We start from the raw sequence: 16,691 nt of genomic DNA, 5'->3' as shown, positions 1-16,691 counted from the left end.
ACCCATATGCACAAAAATGAACAACGTTGAAAAGGAACTTCACGTGCGACTGCATTCACCACAGCTAAATATGTGATTAAATCACGACTTAACACGGACAACATACTGGATTATATTTACTGCAGTATTTTAGCAAAACCATTAATAATGCTACATTGTGTCAAACCGCACGGAATGAATACGGATAAAGGGTAATTTCACGTTAAAGGCATTTTTTTCCCCTGCATTTAATTAATTCATTTTGCCACACAATGCTATGTGCCTATTTTTTGCCGGTTTGAAGTCAAACAACATCAGCAACAGAGGCAAAAACTGAGCCGCAGAATCTGCTGCATTCACATACGCAGTCGCATACGATACAAACGCACAGACAGCCTTCTTCCGCTAGAGACATTCGACTGAACAATCAACGCACCAGCTCTGTCTGTCCATATTATTATATAGTATATAAACATGGCGGTTTATCAACATGCATCATCGCGATATGATCATCTGTATATAGATGGCAAGTCGTAGTTCACCTCTTCGAAATGGAAAAAGTCTAATCGGAATTTTAGGTTATCATACTGAGGGATTATACAATATAGCTTTTTCTTATACAATATAGCTTATCTGTAACGTTATGCATACATATCTAAAATGCCAAGACCGGGCACTGAAGGAAACTGATTGAACTAACCAAGAATAAAGCGTCAGAAAAATATGAGATACAAGGTAGGCATGAATTTTATATTTGTCTCATCCACGCAGCATCATTTTTCAATTCACTTAGACGTTTTTGGAATTCGTTATCTAAAATAATATTGGTGCTGTTTGATCTTTAGGTGCTCGGTGCATGCATTAAATGAATGAATTAACCAACACCCACGTTTCTCATTTCCCCCCCTTTTTTTCTATATTTACTCTGCGTGTTATGTAAAACAGAATGCGGTTGCATTAATAAGGCCTATGCATAGTTTTTTTTTTATATATATAAACACTCTCACGTCCCATCCTTGACTTATAAAGGCCACATTGTCTGATAGACATATTTACGTAGCTATTATTTATAGACAGCTTGTTTATAGCTTTTCCTGTATGTTGTCCAATTATTATTTATTTGATTAAGGACAAGATACATATACGACCACAAACCAAATCTAACAGTTTAGGTCATTTCTTGAATAAAAAGGTTAACGTTTAATATATTCACTATCGTTCTTTTGTAAATCCATGTAAAAGAATTTTAGTGTGCAAACTCTTCCCTATTAAGCTGATAACATATCAGTCTATATTAGATTATATATCTTATATTATAGTTCTTATAACAATATATATATATATATATATATATATATATATAAGTTCAAAATTCTTAGTACAAAACTCCAAACTAATAACGTGTAACAGCAAGTCATTCTTTTAAAACCTGTTATATTTCATTACACATAATTTCTTTCCACATAATCGTTTCAAAACACAAGATTATGGTAACATGATAAGAAAACATTTGGTTTAATTGTATTTGGTCAAATCTATATCAAATAATGCAGGATGTATGTTTCAAATCACCTGTTCCTGAATAAACTAATGTTACAGTAATACAAGGCTACAGCTGCCACATTAAAAAATACACTCACGTATGTAACTAACCATAATGAATACATGCATCATTTATAATCCATAATGATTGTAAGACCATTTATCCAGTGTGTTATGAAAAAAAGTTTTGTTTATGAACAGAGTTTGCTGCCAAACAGTAAATGTTCTCACCATATGACTGAATCTATACTGTTGACCTTTTCAGATGAAGGGTGAGTTGAAGTAATTTGACAGTCTCTCCCAGAGTAAAGATTTTCTTTACAGTATCACTTAGCATAATGTAAAATGCCTCTATTTGAGGCAACAGTTACCTGTCATGTGCCTCCCTTCAGATGCATCTGAAGATTACACAATCATGGACTGTTTCATCTCTCTTGTACTCTATACTCTATCTATGTTTCATGTTCTTTCATTTTCTCTCTGTCTCTTTCATAAACACACACACACACACACTCACTTGGAAAACTGTGGTTGTGACCATCCAAAATAAATCTGCTTAACAAAAAATAATTATATTTGAATACCCGTTTCAGAAATTTCAAACTTTTTTCTCTATCTATAGCTATCTATAAATGTACCCAACGATTCATTGCTTGACCATCAAGATCAGTTGGATTAAAAGACAGACAAACATTAGCCTAAAGTTTTTTTTCGAAAATGCTTACAGTTTTTTAAACTATGGCTCCATAAAATAATTAGCCACATACACGCCAAACTACACACAGATGTTGAATGAGTGGTTTTCTTGTTATCAGTTCATTTTCTGATATTGTCAGACTTTGTTTCCCTGTGTTTTGTGTTTCCACATGCTCCCTGTGTTTCTTTATGCCATTATTTGGTTTTGTTCCTATTCCTGTCCCCGTTTTGGTTCAATTAGTTCATTAGTCCCCAGCCCTGTGTTGTTAATTATCTAGTTTACTTCTCTGTTTATAAGCCCTGTGTTTCCCTGCCTCTGTGTCCAGTCTCTATCGTCATTCAGTGTGAATTCTATGTCTCCAGCGATTCCTGAGTTTGTTCATTAAAAGTTTATGTTGGGAAGAAGTTCCTCGACTCAGCGTTTCCCTTCTCCTGAGTGGAGTTGTGACAGAAGACCGGATCCTAACTGAAGTAAGCTTATCCTTCCTCGTTTTGATTTTCCTGTTTTTCCCCCCTCTGCGGCGATTGAGTTCGCCGCCCGCCTCCTCGCCCTATCAAGCACGATCTCCCCTTCATGGAGTATGCCGGGGAATTCTGCGGGCTCGCCGCGGTGACGGCGCTGCATGACGCGGCCCTCCTCCACCTGTTCCGGCTCGGGCCTGTTACCACCACCCTATGGACCTCCCAGACACCACAGGTTTGTGTTGGAGAGAGGGGATCTTCCGGTGTCTGGGAAGGGCCCGAGTCAGAACCACCCCGCCATCGTCCGCGGCTCTCCCAAGCCCGCCATCTGCTGGGAAGTTCACGCTGCCGTCCACTGCTTTCCCATGCCAGCCGCCGTTCGCAGTCAACACAAGCCCGCAGTTCACGGGGAAATTCACGTCGCCATCTGAAGAGAATAGGGCAAGCCCGCCGGTCATTTGCTTTGCCAAGCCTAGTGCCTGCTCCTCGACAGCGCCCTCCAGTGCCTGCTCCTCGCAAGTGCCCTCCAGTGTTTAACGTGGACTTTCTGACTTTGCTTGTATGCATATTCTGCATATACAGTGGGAAAAAAAATATTTGATCCCTGCTTATTTTGTACGTTTTCCCACTGACAAAGAAATTATCAGTCTATAATTTTAATGGTAGGTTTATTTGAACAGTGAGAGACAGAATAACAAAAAAATCCAGAAAAACGCATTTGAAAAAGTTATAAATTGATTTGCATTTTAATGAGTCAAATAAGTGTTTGACCCCTTCACAAAACATGACTTAGTTGGTGGCAAAACCCTTTTTGGCAATCACAGATATTTTGTCCCACCCCTCTTTGCAGATCCTCTCCAAGTCTTTAAGGTTTCGAGGCCGACGTTTGGCAACTTGAACCTTCAGCTTCCTCCACAGATTTTCTATGGGATTAAGGTCTGGAGACTGGCTAGGCCACTCCAGGAACTTAATGTGCTTCTTCTTGAGCCACTCCTTTGTTGCCTTGGCCGTGCGTTTGGGTCACTGTCATGCTGGAATACCCATCCACGACCCATTTTCAATGCCCTGGCTGGATTCAATTCCCTTGGCCCTGACGGTACATGGTCCGGTACATGGTCCCGTCCATTGTCCCTTTGATGCGGTGCAGTGGTCCTGTCCCCTTAGCAGAAAAACACCCCCAAAGCATAATGTTTCCACCTCCATGTTTGACGGTGGGGATGGTGTTCTTGGGGTCAAAGGCAGCATTCCTCCTCCTCCAAACACGGCGAGTTGAGTTGATGCCAAAGAGCTCGATTTTGGTCTCATCTGACCACAACACTTTCACCCAGTTCTCCTCTGAATCATTGGCAAACTTCAGACGGGCCTGTACATGTGCTTTCTTGAGCAGGGGGACCTTGCGGGTGCTGCAGGATTTCAGTCCTTCACGGCGTAGTGTTACCAATTGTTTTCTTGGTGACTATGGTCCCAGCTGCATTGAGATCCTTGACAAGATCCTCCTGTGTAGTTCTGGGCTGATTCATCACCGTTCTCATTATCATTGAAACTCCACAAGGTGAGTTCTTGCACGGCGACTGACAGTTATTTTGTCTTTCTTCCATTTGCGAATAATCGCACCAACTGTTGTCACCTTCTCACCTAGCTGCTTGGTGATGGTCTTGTAGCCCATTCCAAACTTGTGTAGGACTACAATCTTGTCCCTGTCATACTTGCAGTGTTTCCCCTGCCATTATATTAGGGGGGCTTTTAAAGTTACCTTTCCTATAGAACAGGTCAATACCTTGTTCTTTTATTAAACAAAGTAAATAGTGTTATTTATCTTATTTACACGACGGCATGTCATTTCGGGCTCTACATTACATGGTCTCACTCTCTGTATCGCACACAGCTGAGTTCTGCCCCGATGCACGCACACACACACACACACACACACGTGCACGCATACACAAGTGAGCACACTCCCACTTGTATTTGTAAATATTAAGCCGCAAAACGACTATTTAAATATGAATTCTGCGTGTCTCTGTGTTAATGGATGACGGAGACGCGCGGTTTTGTTTACTACTCATACAGAAGAGCGCGTGACGCTTCCGGTGATATTAAGGTCTGCAGTCTCACTAATGAGGACAAAAATTATGATCAACATCTCCAGAACTGCTCTGAGAGTCACTTCATGTCATTACATACTTTAGACCATAAGAAAGAAATTGAGAATTTTTTTTTGAAAAATTATATTTTATTCATATTTCTTTCTATGTCCTCTGTAGACATGTCCTCTGTACTATGACTCAGTTTTTCTAAAAATAAAATGGCATGAATAGACATAAAAAAAGGCAAAAACAATGGTTTTTTTTTTTTTAAATCAATCAATTTTTAGGTTTCAAAATTATTTTTATATCAAAATTATTTGATATACCGTTTTGTTTTATGCAGTATGTGTGTAAAAGTTTCCATAAACTGGTTTTCCCATTAAACACAGTGTAGGCTATCTATACAGTATCTACTTTGCATATTAATGTGTTAATTGTCATAATGGGAGTAATAAATGGCCAGATTAGACATGCAAAAAACTGAAATTGGTAACAATAAAACATAAGGTTGCAAAAAATAAAACATTTCATAGGGCCCTAAACATGTAACTTTTAATAAATTGATGTTAAATTGTTCAAGTTTCATGATTTTAATTAGCTAGACATGCTTTGATTTAATAAAATTTTAATTAACCATTAAAAAGCAGTCCAGAAAAACTAAAAAGGAAAAAAACTGAATGCCCCCCCAAAAGCTGAAAACATAGGGGAAACACTGCCTTGGACAGCTCTTTGGTCTTGGCCATGGTGGAGAGTTTGGAATCTGATTGATTGATTGCTTCTGTGGACCGGTTGTGCAGGTAACGGTCACATATCTGTTTCCTTTCAGTTCTGTTTTGCCCTTATTTGGTAGTTCCTGTCCTTGTTTAGTTAATGATTCATCATCGTTTATTACATTCACCTGTGTTGTATTAATCATCTTGTTTCCTCATTAGTTTGTGTTCTTTATAAGCCTTCAGTTCAGTAGTAGTCTTCGTCGGGTCTTTAAAGTTTCGTTAAAGTTATGTTTATGCTGTTATTTCTGTTTGCACAATTAAAAGACCTATTTTCACTGAACTCCCCGTTTCCTGCCTTCCCTGGAGCACGTTACGTAACAGAAGACACGACCAACACAGAAGATGAGGAGCCGGCTGATTTTGGTTTCCCACAAGGGAGGTCCGGGTATATTCAGCCTGCTTCCACCGCCCGCGACGATGATAGTTCTGCTGCCCGCGGCGAAGAGTGTGCCGCCGATCGCAGCGAAGATGGTTCCGCCGCCCGCGACGATGATGATTCCGCTCAGCTTTCAATACTATAGTCCCCATCAAGCTAGCTTCTAAACTCACAGACCTCGGCCTAAACTCCTCAATCTGCTACTGGATTCAAGACTTCCTCACCGGCAGACCTCAAGTGGTGAAAGTTGGCCAGTTCACCTCAAACTCCATCACTCTGAACGTAGGAGCCCCACAGGGCTGTGTCCTGAGTCCCCTGCTCTACTCTCTCTACACGCATGACTGTGTGTCCTCTCACAGCTCCACATCTATTATCAAATTCGCTGATGATACTGTGGTTCTGGGCCTCATTTCCAACAATGATGAGACCGCATACTTGGATGAGGTAGAGAAACTCACATCATGGTGCCAGGACAACTGTCTCTCTCTGAATATGAGAAAAACAAAAGAGCTGATCATAGACTTTAGGAAGAGACCGCAGCGGCCCTACACTCCTCTTATGATCAGTGGGACCCCTGTGGAGAGGGTGAGTAGCTTCAAGTACCTCGGTGTAAACATCTCAAGAGAACCTGACTTGGACTACACACATCCAAACACAGATTAAGAAAGCCAGGCAAAGACTGTACCATCTGCGACAGCTGAGGAAATTCAGGGTCTCACCAGCAATCATGAAAACTTTCTATTCAGGGACCATAGAAAGTGTATTGACTCAGTGCATCTCAGTGTGGTATGGAAACAGCTCCAATCAGGACTGCAAAGCACTACAGAGAGTTGTGCGCTTAGCTGAGCGCATCTCGGGGTCTGCTCTATGCAGGACATTTACCTCAAACGCTGCAAAAGTAGAGCTGTCAAAATCAACAAGGACTCAAATCACCCTGGTAACCGTCTATTCACTTTGCTTCCATCTGGTAAGCGCTTCCGTAGCCTGATGGCAAAGACTGAGAGACTTAGGAGGAGCTTCTTCCCCCAGGCCATCAGGCTCCTAAACTCTAACTCTGTCATAACATCACATGACTCCATGTAAATATCACTAATATCAATAATTTATTCATAATTTTTTCTACCTCGTATTGCTGTTATGTGAATACCCTGTACAACGTTTTTGCACATTCCTGCTTATATTATTAAGTCAACAACATACTGACCTGCACATTTATATTTATATTTTATTTTATTCTTTTTACAATAGCAAATTGAGTTTAAAGCTTGTAATGTGCTTGTAGTTTAGTTTTGCAGACTTGGTTTAAAGATTAGGAATATGAGTGAATGGTTTCAGTGTATGGTCCTTAAGCACCACTTTTAGTGTCTAAGCAATTTAAAAAAAGCTGTAAATGAACAGATTTCATTATATATTTAATCTTTCCTTGAATCTGAATCTGGGCTGCGTTCAGCCCCGAAAAAACGGTGCAAAACGTTTATTAAACGTAAACGGTGATGTTGAACACCCTGTTCTGATGATGTGAGTGTTGCAACTACAGGAGCTGAGAAGGCCATTCTTTGTGTTCCTTTTTAAGAATTTTCGGAGCCTGATGAAATCGGTATAAATGCACGTTTAATAGCCTACTGCAAAACACGCTCGATGTTACAGTCACTGCCATCCAGAATAAAAAGAATATCCTAATTGAGTGAACGGATTTGTGGACCCTGTGGTTCGTAATTATTGTGATCCAACATTTCCCTAGCATTTCATGATGAAAATAAATTTCAGGTGAAGGACAATTTACTACTTACCTCCAAAACTGTGTTATGATCTATATGACCTTATTATTTTTATTGTGAGTATTAGGCTTATCATTATTGCTGATTACTCTTGTTGTGGTATGATATTGTAATATTTACCATTACATAATCAGATAAGCATAGAAAAGTTTATTAACGTGTCACTCCACAATACAATAGCTAAATATAGAAATATGTATAGTATTTTTATGTTATATTAATAAGTGTCTAGCACACCTTCCTAAGGAAAGGATATGGACCAGAAGACATTGCAATTACTACATATTTAGACAGACTTAAAGAAGTTCCAGATCTATACTTGTGCTCTTATTATTTCAGTTATTTTGCCAGTTATCCCACCAAACAAGAGAAAACGTATCTCAAACCCCGTTGCACACTGTTTCCAGGAAACATGTCGTTCAACCCGGAAACCGTAGCAAAACGTTATGAGCCTGAACGTGCCCCTGGTGTTTTTGACATGTGATGGCATCATTATGTCATGTGATGCTGTCACATGATATTAATTAGCTATAGCTATACCTTATAAGACTATGAAAGCTGCTCAGTTGTTATGTAGTGGTTTTCATTTTTTAAGGTTGAAAGCCATGGTTTCAGAGACTTCTTACATTTTAAATCTTACTTTGAATGCCGTGGACTACCATTTTTGCATTGAGCTGAATATCCCAGGTATTAAATGATAAGCCCTATGCACACATCATGTTTATAAGTTTTGGTTACTGTCATAAAAACTAGGGTTCTGTGTAACTAATTTTTAAATATTCCCTTTATTCAGGAAATAATTATTCAAATGATAATATTCTGTGTAAAAGTATTACTTTAAATGGTCTTTTTTTAGGTCAACCCCAATGGAACTACCACCATTTATTAAATTTGTCTGCTCCCTTTAAGGTTTTGGCTGCAAACGAATCTAGAGATTTCAAGCTGAACTGCATTACAGAACTCTGTTAGCTTAAATGTAGGGCAACCGAAGTTACTTGTTACAGCATTTTACATATTTAACCCAACAGTTTAACATACTATAAAATCAAAAGGAGCCTACAATATAATCCACTACAATCAGAAATGCTCTAGTTTATTGAACATGCTTTTTCCTTCACACTAATTTAGTAACTACCTGAGCTGACAAGGACGTCAAAGTAAATATTTGATTGTTTCAAACTATTTTCTACTGTCTTCAGTTCAGCTGAATCCATGCATATGCTTCTATGTATCTGCCAACTCCTTTTGCAGAGGACATTCTTTAATTTGCTAATATTGTCTGTGATTCATTATCCAGATCCCAGGGGCTGCCATGGATCGTGTTAGCCTACTTTGGCGGTTGAGGCGCCGGGCCCGTCGAGGGGCCCTGTGCATGGCGTTGTTCTGTATGACTATGGCTCTCCTTTACACTTTTTGTGCTGAAAACAGCATACCTGTCACAGATGCCATTTTCGGGGTGAAGGCGAGAACTCGAGCTCAGCCAAGAACGCACACAATTGTTAAGGTACGTTAAGGGGATTCCTTTCCTCGCACAGCCTTCTGCTCCACTGAATATGATCATTAGAGTGAAGCAGGAATGCATCCTAAAGCCTAGAAAAGAGGTTTTCAGCATATCCTATTCCTTTGTCCTAAAGTCAATGGGTTTTTCTGAACAGGTTTTTGGTTGAATGCCTGAAATAAGGTCTGTGGTTAAGACGAGCTCTACTTTTGCAATTTGTTTATTGCCTACCATAAGATTTTTACTCCTTTTGATTGATAAACACTGTGTTCATTTGCTTCAATTATCTTGATGAACAAACATGCAAGAATCAAACTTTTGTTGGTCACAGAGTTTTTCTCCTGTACACTCTTAAAAATAAAGGTGTTTAAAAGGTTCTTCACAGCAATGGTATAGAAGAACCATTCAGTCAAAGGTTCTTTAAAGAACCATCTCTCGCTTACCTTTTTATAATCCGAAGAACCTTCTTTTGCCACAAAGAACCTTTTGTGAAATTGAAAGGTTCTTCAGATGTTAAAGGTTCTTTATAGAACCATTTAGACAAAAAAATGTTCTTCTATGGCATCGTGAAGCACCTTTATTTTTAAGAGTGTAATCTAAATGACACTGGAAAAATCCTATTGGCTTTTTATCAAGGGAACCATGGGTGATGCTAACTTCTGGGTTGGCCTACAAAATTACTTCATTCCTGCAACACTATATACAGTCAAATGTAAACTGCTTCCTTACTCAAAGTGACATTGATCTATTGAAGGTATTGCGGGGAACAAGAGGGTCAAAACCCATGTATAATGACCCTCAAAAGCTCCCAGGTGTTATTCCTGGAGATCCTCAAAAGCCTATTCCCATCCTGTCGTCTACTAACTACTCAATGGAGGGTGGTACTAAGGACCGCAACCTCAGGGGCAAACGAAGAGAGCATGGGCTATTTTACTGGCTTCTAGCGCAACCACTGAGACGTGCTTTAGAGACTATTTTTGGAGGCCGTCGGAGAGGAGATTTGGGTGCCGCAAGTGGGGATGCTGTTGTTTTTGGGCCTAATGGAGCACTCGGAGAGGTCTGGAATGAAGAGATGTCAAGTAGCATGCTGGGAAAAAGACTGAGGAAGGTGGTGCAGAACTATCAGGTGAGGGGAAACTCAAAGACATCTAAAAGCCTTTGTATATATAAAAACACCGTAATGGACGGCAACTGCTGATCAGCAAGGCATGAATTCTCTTCATAGTATTAGGTGGCGTTTTGTATTTTACATATACAGCAGAGCTTCATCCTCAGAGGATTGTTAAATGTAACATTTTACATAATCCTCTGAGGATGAAACTCTACTGCATATGTTAAAATACAAAACTCTACACTCTTAAAAATAAACGTGCTTCACGATGCCATAGAATAACCTTTTTATCTAAATGATTCCATAAAGAATCTTTTAACATCTGAAGAACCTTTCTGTTTCACAAAAGGTTATTTGTGGCGAAAGACGGTTCTTCAGATTATAAAAAGTAAGCAAGAGATGGTTCTTTAAAGAAGCTTTGACTGAATGGTTCTTTGCGGAACCAAAAATGGCTCTTCTATGGCATCGCTTGAAGACCCTTTTGAAGCACCTTTATTTTTAAGTGTATACCTAATACTAAGTGTTATTTGCAACAAATATTATGCGATCTATCTATCTTAATCTTTTTTGTTTTTAGGCAATGAACAAATATGGAGTTCGTTACCCTGGACCTGAGAGTGCAGCACACCGCTCTAAACTCAGTGGCCCTGAACTTCTTTGTCAAATCAAGAAGATGGTTCAGATTGCAACATTAACACCAGATATGGAGCCACTTTCTGAGTTTCCTTGGGCTTCTCAGTTACCTCCACGCCAAATAACTGCTGATATCGGCCCATTCAAGACCTGCGCAGTGGTATCATCTGCAGGTTCTCTCAAAAACTCTGGATTAGGAAAGGAAATAGGTAATACCTAAATTTATAACATAAACAGGAACTATTTCTTTGACCTATTTGAACTATTATACATAATGTGAAGCATTGATTCCAGGAATATTTATTTGTCCTGAATAATCTCTTATTTAAAAAAAAACAAAAAAAAAAACAGATTGGATATCTTAAGTATTTACATCACAAGACATCACTATACAGTTATGTAATAAAGCATTTTGGTTTAAATTTCCACAAGATTTTTTTTTTTAATCTATTTTTGTTGATTTACTGATTATTTTCACTACCAACAATAATTTCTGATTATTACTAAAGAACCTCCTGAATTCTAGATGCACATGATGCAGTGATAAGGTTCAATGCTGCACCAACAACAGGCTTTGAGAAAGATGTGGGCTCTAAAACAACCGTGCGGCTGATCAATTCCCAGGTAGTTTCTTTGATAACCAGTGAAAAGTTAAAATTACATGCAGTAATAAGCTCCTAAAAATCAATGTCTGTTTATTGCATAGGTAATGGCATCTGAAGATCACCATTTCCTCTCCAGTTCTTTGTACAGTGCTGGGATTTTAGTGAGCTGGGATCCGGGCCCTTATTCCTCTGATCTACGAGAGGTAACAACTCGCTTTTCCACTTTCTAGCATTTGGCAAATTCACAAAATTCCAAGCTTAATTAGCAAGTTTCAACACAAAGACTTTGTTGTAGCTTTAATATGGTTCTTGTACGGCCTTCACCACATGACCACTAAGCCACTCCTCGTTAGTATAGTGGTAAGTATCCCCGCCTGTCACGCGGGAGACCGGGGTTCGATTCCCCGACGGGGAGATGCAAAGCTTTTGTCTTGCTTGGTTTTACCAGTATCTCATTCCAGTACACAGTCATTTAGTTAGAAGGTACAAATTTTGTAAATGGACAAAATAAAAATTACAAAATCACTTGGAAACAGTATTTTTCATAAAAAAATATTTTAAAAAATTATAATAAATACCTATAATTTATAAAAATGTTTAATGTTGACTCTTAGAATTAAAATGTAAAATTGTTAAATACACACAATTTAAAATACTGTTAGAAATGTTGGCTAAAATATTAAATTGCATGTGTGTGTGTGTGTAATATATAATTGTTTTTTTTTTACATTTATATTACGTCAAGGGATGAAAATGTTTTAGTCGAAAATGATAACCCTAATTGTAATATACTACAATTTGATTTCTTTATCCGTTTCATGTTGAATTTTAAATTATTGTGACATGTGAAAGCAAAAAAAAAAATATATATATATACACACAGTGGTGTGAAAAAGTGTTGGCCTCCTTCCTAATTTAATTTTTTTGCATGTTTGTCACACTTTAATGTTTCAGATCAGCAAACAAATGTAAATATTTATCAAAGATAACACAAGTAAACATAACATGCTGTTTTTGAATTAAGTTCTTTATGAAGGGAAAACAAAATCCGAAAACCAAATGGCCCTGTGTGAAAAAGAGCTTGCCCCCTAAACCTAATAACTGGTTGGGCCACCCTTAGCAGCAACAACTGCAATCAAGCGTTTGCGATAACTTGCAATGAGTCAGTTACAGCGCTGTGGAGGAATTTTGGCCCATTCATCTTGGCAGAATTGTTGTAATTCAGCCACATTGGAGGGTTTGAGAGCATGAACCGCCTTTTTAAGGTCATGCCACAGCATCTCAATAGGATTCAGGTCAGGACTTTGACTAGGCCACTCCAAAGTCTTCATTTTGTTTTCAGAGGTGGATTTGCTGGTGTGTTTTGGATCATTGTCCTGCTGCAGAACCCAAGTTCTCTTCAGCTTGAGGTCACGGACAGGTGGCCGGACATTGTTCTTCAGGATTTTTTTGGTAGACAGCTGAATTCATGGTTCCATTTATCACAGCAAGTCTTCCAGGTCCTGAAGCAGCAAAACAGCCCCAGACCATCACACTACCACCACCATCATATTTTTCTGTTGGTATGATTTTCTTTTTCTGAAACACTTTGTCACACAGGGCCATGTGAGTTTGGATTTTGTTTCCCTTCATAAAAAAAAAACCTTCATTTAAAAACTGCATGTTGTGTTTACTTGTGCTATCTTTGATTAATATTTAAATTAGTTTGATGATCTGAAACATTAAAGTGTGACAAACATGCAAAAAAATAAAAGAATCAGGAAGGGGGCCAACACTTTTTCACACCACTGTATATGTATATATATATATATATATATGATTTAATTATACACAATAACTGAGGTTTTGTAAGCATTCCAGATTTTATCAATTTAATGTATTTCTCCTTTTATTTTTCCTTTCAGTGGTTCAACAAGACAGATTACCCTATATTTAAACAGTATCAGCGATATCGCCGCTTACACCCTCAACAGCCATTTTATATTCTGCACCCACGAATGGAATGGCAGCTGTGGCAGCGAATACAAGACAACATGGTGGAGACGATACAAAAAAACCCACCCTCTTCAGGCTTGTTGGGTAAGTTATACTGTGTTAGAAAAAACAAACCAGAAAAATTGAACCACAAATGGTCAAAAAACTAACTATATTTCATCCTTCTATCTCTGTAGGCACAGTTTTAATGATGTCCCTGTGTGATGTGGTACATGTGTACGAGTTCCTGCCTTCGCGACGGAAAACCGAGCTGTGCCACTATTACCAGCGCTTCAGTGATGCAGCCTGCACCCTAGGTGCCTATCACCCTTTACTCTACGAGAAGAACCTGGTAAAGAGGATGAACAAGGGGTCTGACCATGACATTTACACTCATGGCAAGGTCACTCTCCCTGGGTTCATGACCTTTAACTGCACCAACAGTTCCACTATGTCTCTGTCAAAGACATAATCTGAGGGTAAACTGATTTTATTGGTACACTTTCAGAATGTAACAGTAAAGCGCATGTTTTAGTCTACAACAGTAACAAGTACAGCCTGGTCTTTGAATGAGATCAAGAGTTGGTTCACTGGTGGAAAATAAAAACCTAACACACTAACGATTGCTTCCTGAAGGGAACTAAATTCACACAGACACAAAATGCTGAACATAGCAGCAAGTTCTGTAGGTGTAAAAACTACTGTCCGTCATTCCTTAACTTATCCCATAGTGGTAAATTTATGCTGTTTGCTGTTAACTAACTGATAAAGATCACAATACCACTTATCTGCCTCTCATGTGAGATGCAAGCACTGAAAATGACTTTCAAGCACTGCCTGACACATTATAGCACTGATGTCAAAAACACTGGAATTTACAATCTAACAAACATACAGATTATTAGACAAGAAAGTAGCCAAGATTCTGTCCACAAACGTGTAGCGTGCAAAACCCTTGTCCAAAGCCGGCCTGCTGCTTCCATTAAAGTGCAGGTTTTCAATTTATGCAACGCAATCCTAACACATCATTCATGCAATATTGTTAATGATTTGCCAGCAGACACATGCCATTAGCAAAATAATGCTTTAAATGTATGTATTTTCTGAAAGCTGTATTTCAAGGCCTGGAGATCTGTATGCATTCAGTATTTACACTGTGACGCCTTTCCTCTCATAGCTCTCTGTAACCAGTTGTAGGGCTGTGGAGAATGTCCTTGCATGCTTTACTGAAATTGCACTATCTCATACCTTTGGTGAACCTGTATTTAGTTGTATTTATGAACTTGGTGAGAAGGAAAACCCAGAATGTGAATGTTTGTCCTGTTTTATACAGATTCGAATTCAGTTAGGTTCTTAAAACATGAAAGCTGATACCTTTATGCATTTTGAAAAGAAAAGGGTGTTTATTTTTCGTAGTATTATTATTTTTTTTTTCAGTGTGTTGATCCTGGGTGTGTCATTGTATCCCACATCCATTATATTTACTCAGACACACAGATTACAGTATGTAAATACCAAAACACAAATCCTAATACTGACTGCACCTAGCAATTATGTGCATATGAATCCTGAATGATGCGAGACAGGGTTGTAATATTCATATATTAATAAGTCTAAAAGTTAACATGAAATTGCAAATGACCCAATTTGCTTTCGAAATCATACCTTTGTACACTTCTTAAACTTTTTGGTCCACGCAAATGGATTTATGTTGACTTTACAGTAGAATTGTGATGCTTAAATGTGAATTGAGTAAAACACATTATTTCACATTTCAACATTTTAAACCTTCTGTTCTCTTTCATGTAAAGGAATCTTTGTCATTTGTAGCATACAGCAGATTAATCTAATTCATATATTTAGAAAATAAACAAAAGAGTTAGAACAATGTATTTTTTGCTCAGACTACAAATAACTGTTTTTAATTTATAAAATGATGCTATTGTCTGCAAACTGGACTACTTCAAGTATAATTCAGATGTGTCTCGCGTAGATTAACTTTTGTCATGTCTTACATGGGTAAACCAATTCAGATTGATCAAACTAATTTGGGCTATGCACATGTGAACAACTGTCAAATGTATAGATGTTTCAAATGTTTCTCTAATGCAATGACAGTTGTTTATTTTTCAAGAATCTTCCCTTTAAGCACTCTTGATTTACTCTGTTGACATTTAAATGCCAAAGTTGTTGTGTACACATAAAAATTATTCAAATTAACTGTTGGGACTCGATGGATTGTAAAATGAAGCATAACTGAATAGAACCTTTGTGCTTTTTGGATAATATGTTATTTGGATGACATCTAATGTCCTTCACTTACAGCAGGATGGGAACAACCATTTCTCTATTATACGTTACTTGAACACATACAAATTTATCTTAATCCGGCTTAAAGCATGGTTCACAAGTTTAGGCTATTACTATTTGAACAAGTGGGACATTGTGTGCTCTATAAAGGTGAGCATGAATATCTAGCTCTGTTAACTTGCTGGTGAGGACACTGTAACCTGAGACCTGGCTAACAAATCTCATCACAAATGGCAATGCTCTCAACATGGCAACCTCTCCGTTTGATTGGTTCACAGTTACAAGTGTTCTTCCTGTGTACAAATACCTACGTGCCACCATAACTTTGTCAGTGTTATTGTTTCGATTTATATGCTCTATGCAGTACTGTACAGTAACGTCTTCTATAAGCTTCTAAGAATTCTATAAGCTGGCAAAGACAAACTTGTTTCCCAAAACAAGAAGTAATTTATAAAATAGGCAATTCTGCAATTGGTATCAAGAACATACAAATGTCAATTATTGCACTGCTTTAACCTTAATTAAATTAAATTTGTAAATGAATTTAAAGTATGATTTTAATTGAACATCTACATATTCTTAAACGACATTATATGGCTCTTGGCAAACTTCCTGTAATAACCCTGCTTGTCATATTGGCACTTCACTGCAACAATTAAAAGACTAATAAAACAACTACTGCTTACTCTGTAAATTTGTGTTTTTCTTCCAAGGGTTTCAATATGGGGTAATATGACAAAAACCAATAAGTCCACTCAAAATTCATGGCTACTTTATAGATAGAAAATAAAAAAACATTTTGGTCTCCCCGTCGGGGAATCGAACCCCGGTCTCCCGCGTGACAGGCGGGGATACTTACCACTATAC

The 16,691-nt window shown here is 38.2% G+C and overlaps 1 protein-coding gene across 1 annotated transcript; it reads left to right on the top strand.

Moving 5' to 3' along the window:
• The first annotated feature begins 366 nt into the window (after nt 1-366).
• On the top strand, nt 367-16,514 carry LOC306862756 (beta-galactoside alpha-2,6-sialyltransferase 1-like). Its single transcript, XM_079405728.1, has 8 exons — nt 367-714; nt 8,991-9,197; nt 9,946-10,317; nt 10,880-11,144; nt 11,462-11,559; nt 11,642-11,743; nt 13,445-13,619; nt 13,712-16,514. Exons 1-8 carry the CDS (start codon nt 703-705, stop codon nt 13,984-13,986), a joined length of 1,506 nt encoding a protein of 501 aa, XP_079261854.1. The 5' UTR covers nt 367-702; the 3' UTR covers nt 13,987-16,514.
• Nucleotides 16,515-16,691: the final 177 nt, after the last annotated feature.

The sequence above is a fragment of the Barbus barbus genome (assembly GCF_936440315.1).
Source record: "Barbus barbus genome assembly, chromosome: 43".
Lineage (NCBI taxonomy): Eukaryota > Metazoa > Chordata > Actinopteri > Cypriniformes > Cyprinidae > Barbus > Barbus barbus.
This window is presented reverse-complemented; position numbering and strand designations above follow the sequence as displayed.

What these genes read in the sequence shown, in the direction of transcription:
- LOC306862756 (XM_079405728.1), top strand. An exon ending in TGCGGCTGATCAATTCCCAG is followed by an intron (nt 11,560 to 11,641) that starts GTAGTTTCTTTG and finishes TTTATTGCATAG; the next exon opens with GTAATGGCATCTGAAGATCA. An exon ending in ATTCCTCTGATCTACGAGAG is followed by an intron (nt 11,744 to 13,444) that starts GTAACAACTCGC and finishes TTTTCCTTTCAG; the next exon opens with TGGTTCAACAAGACAGATTA.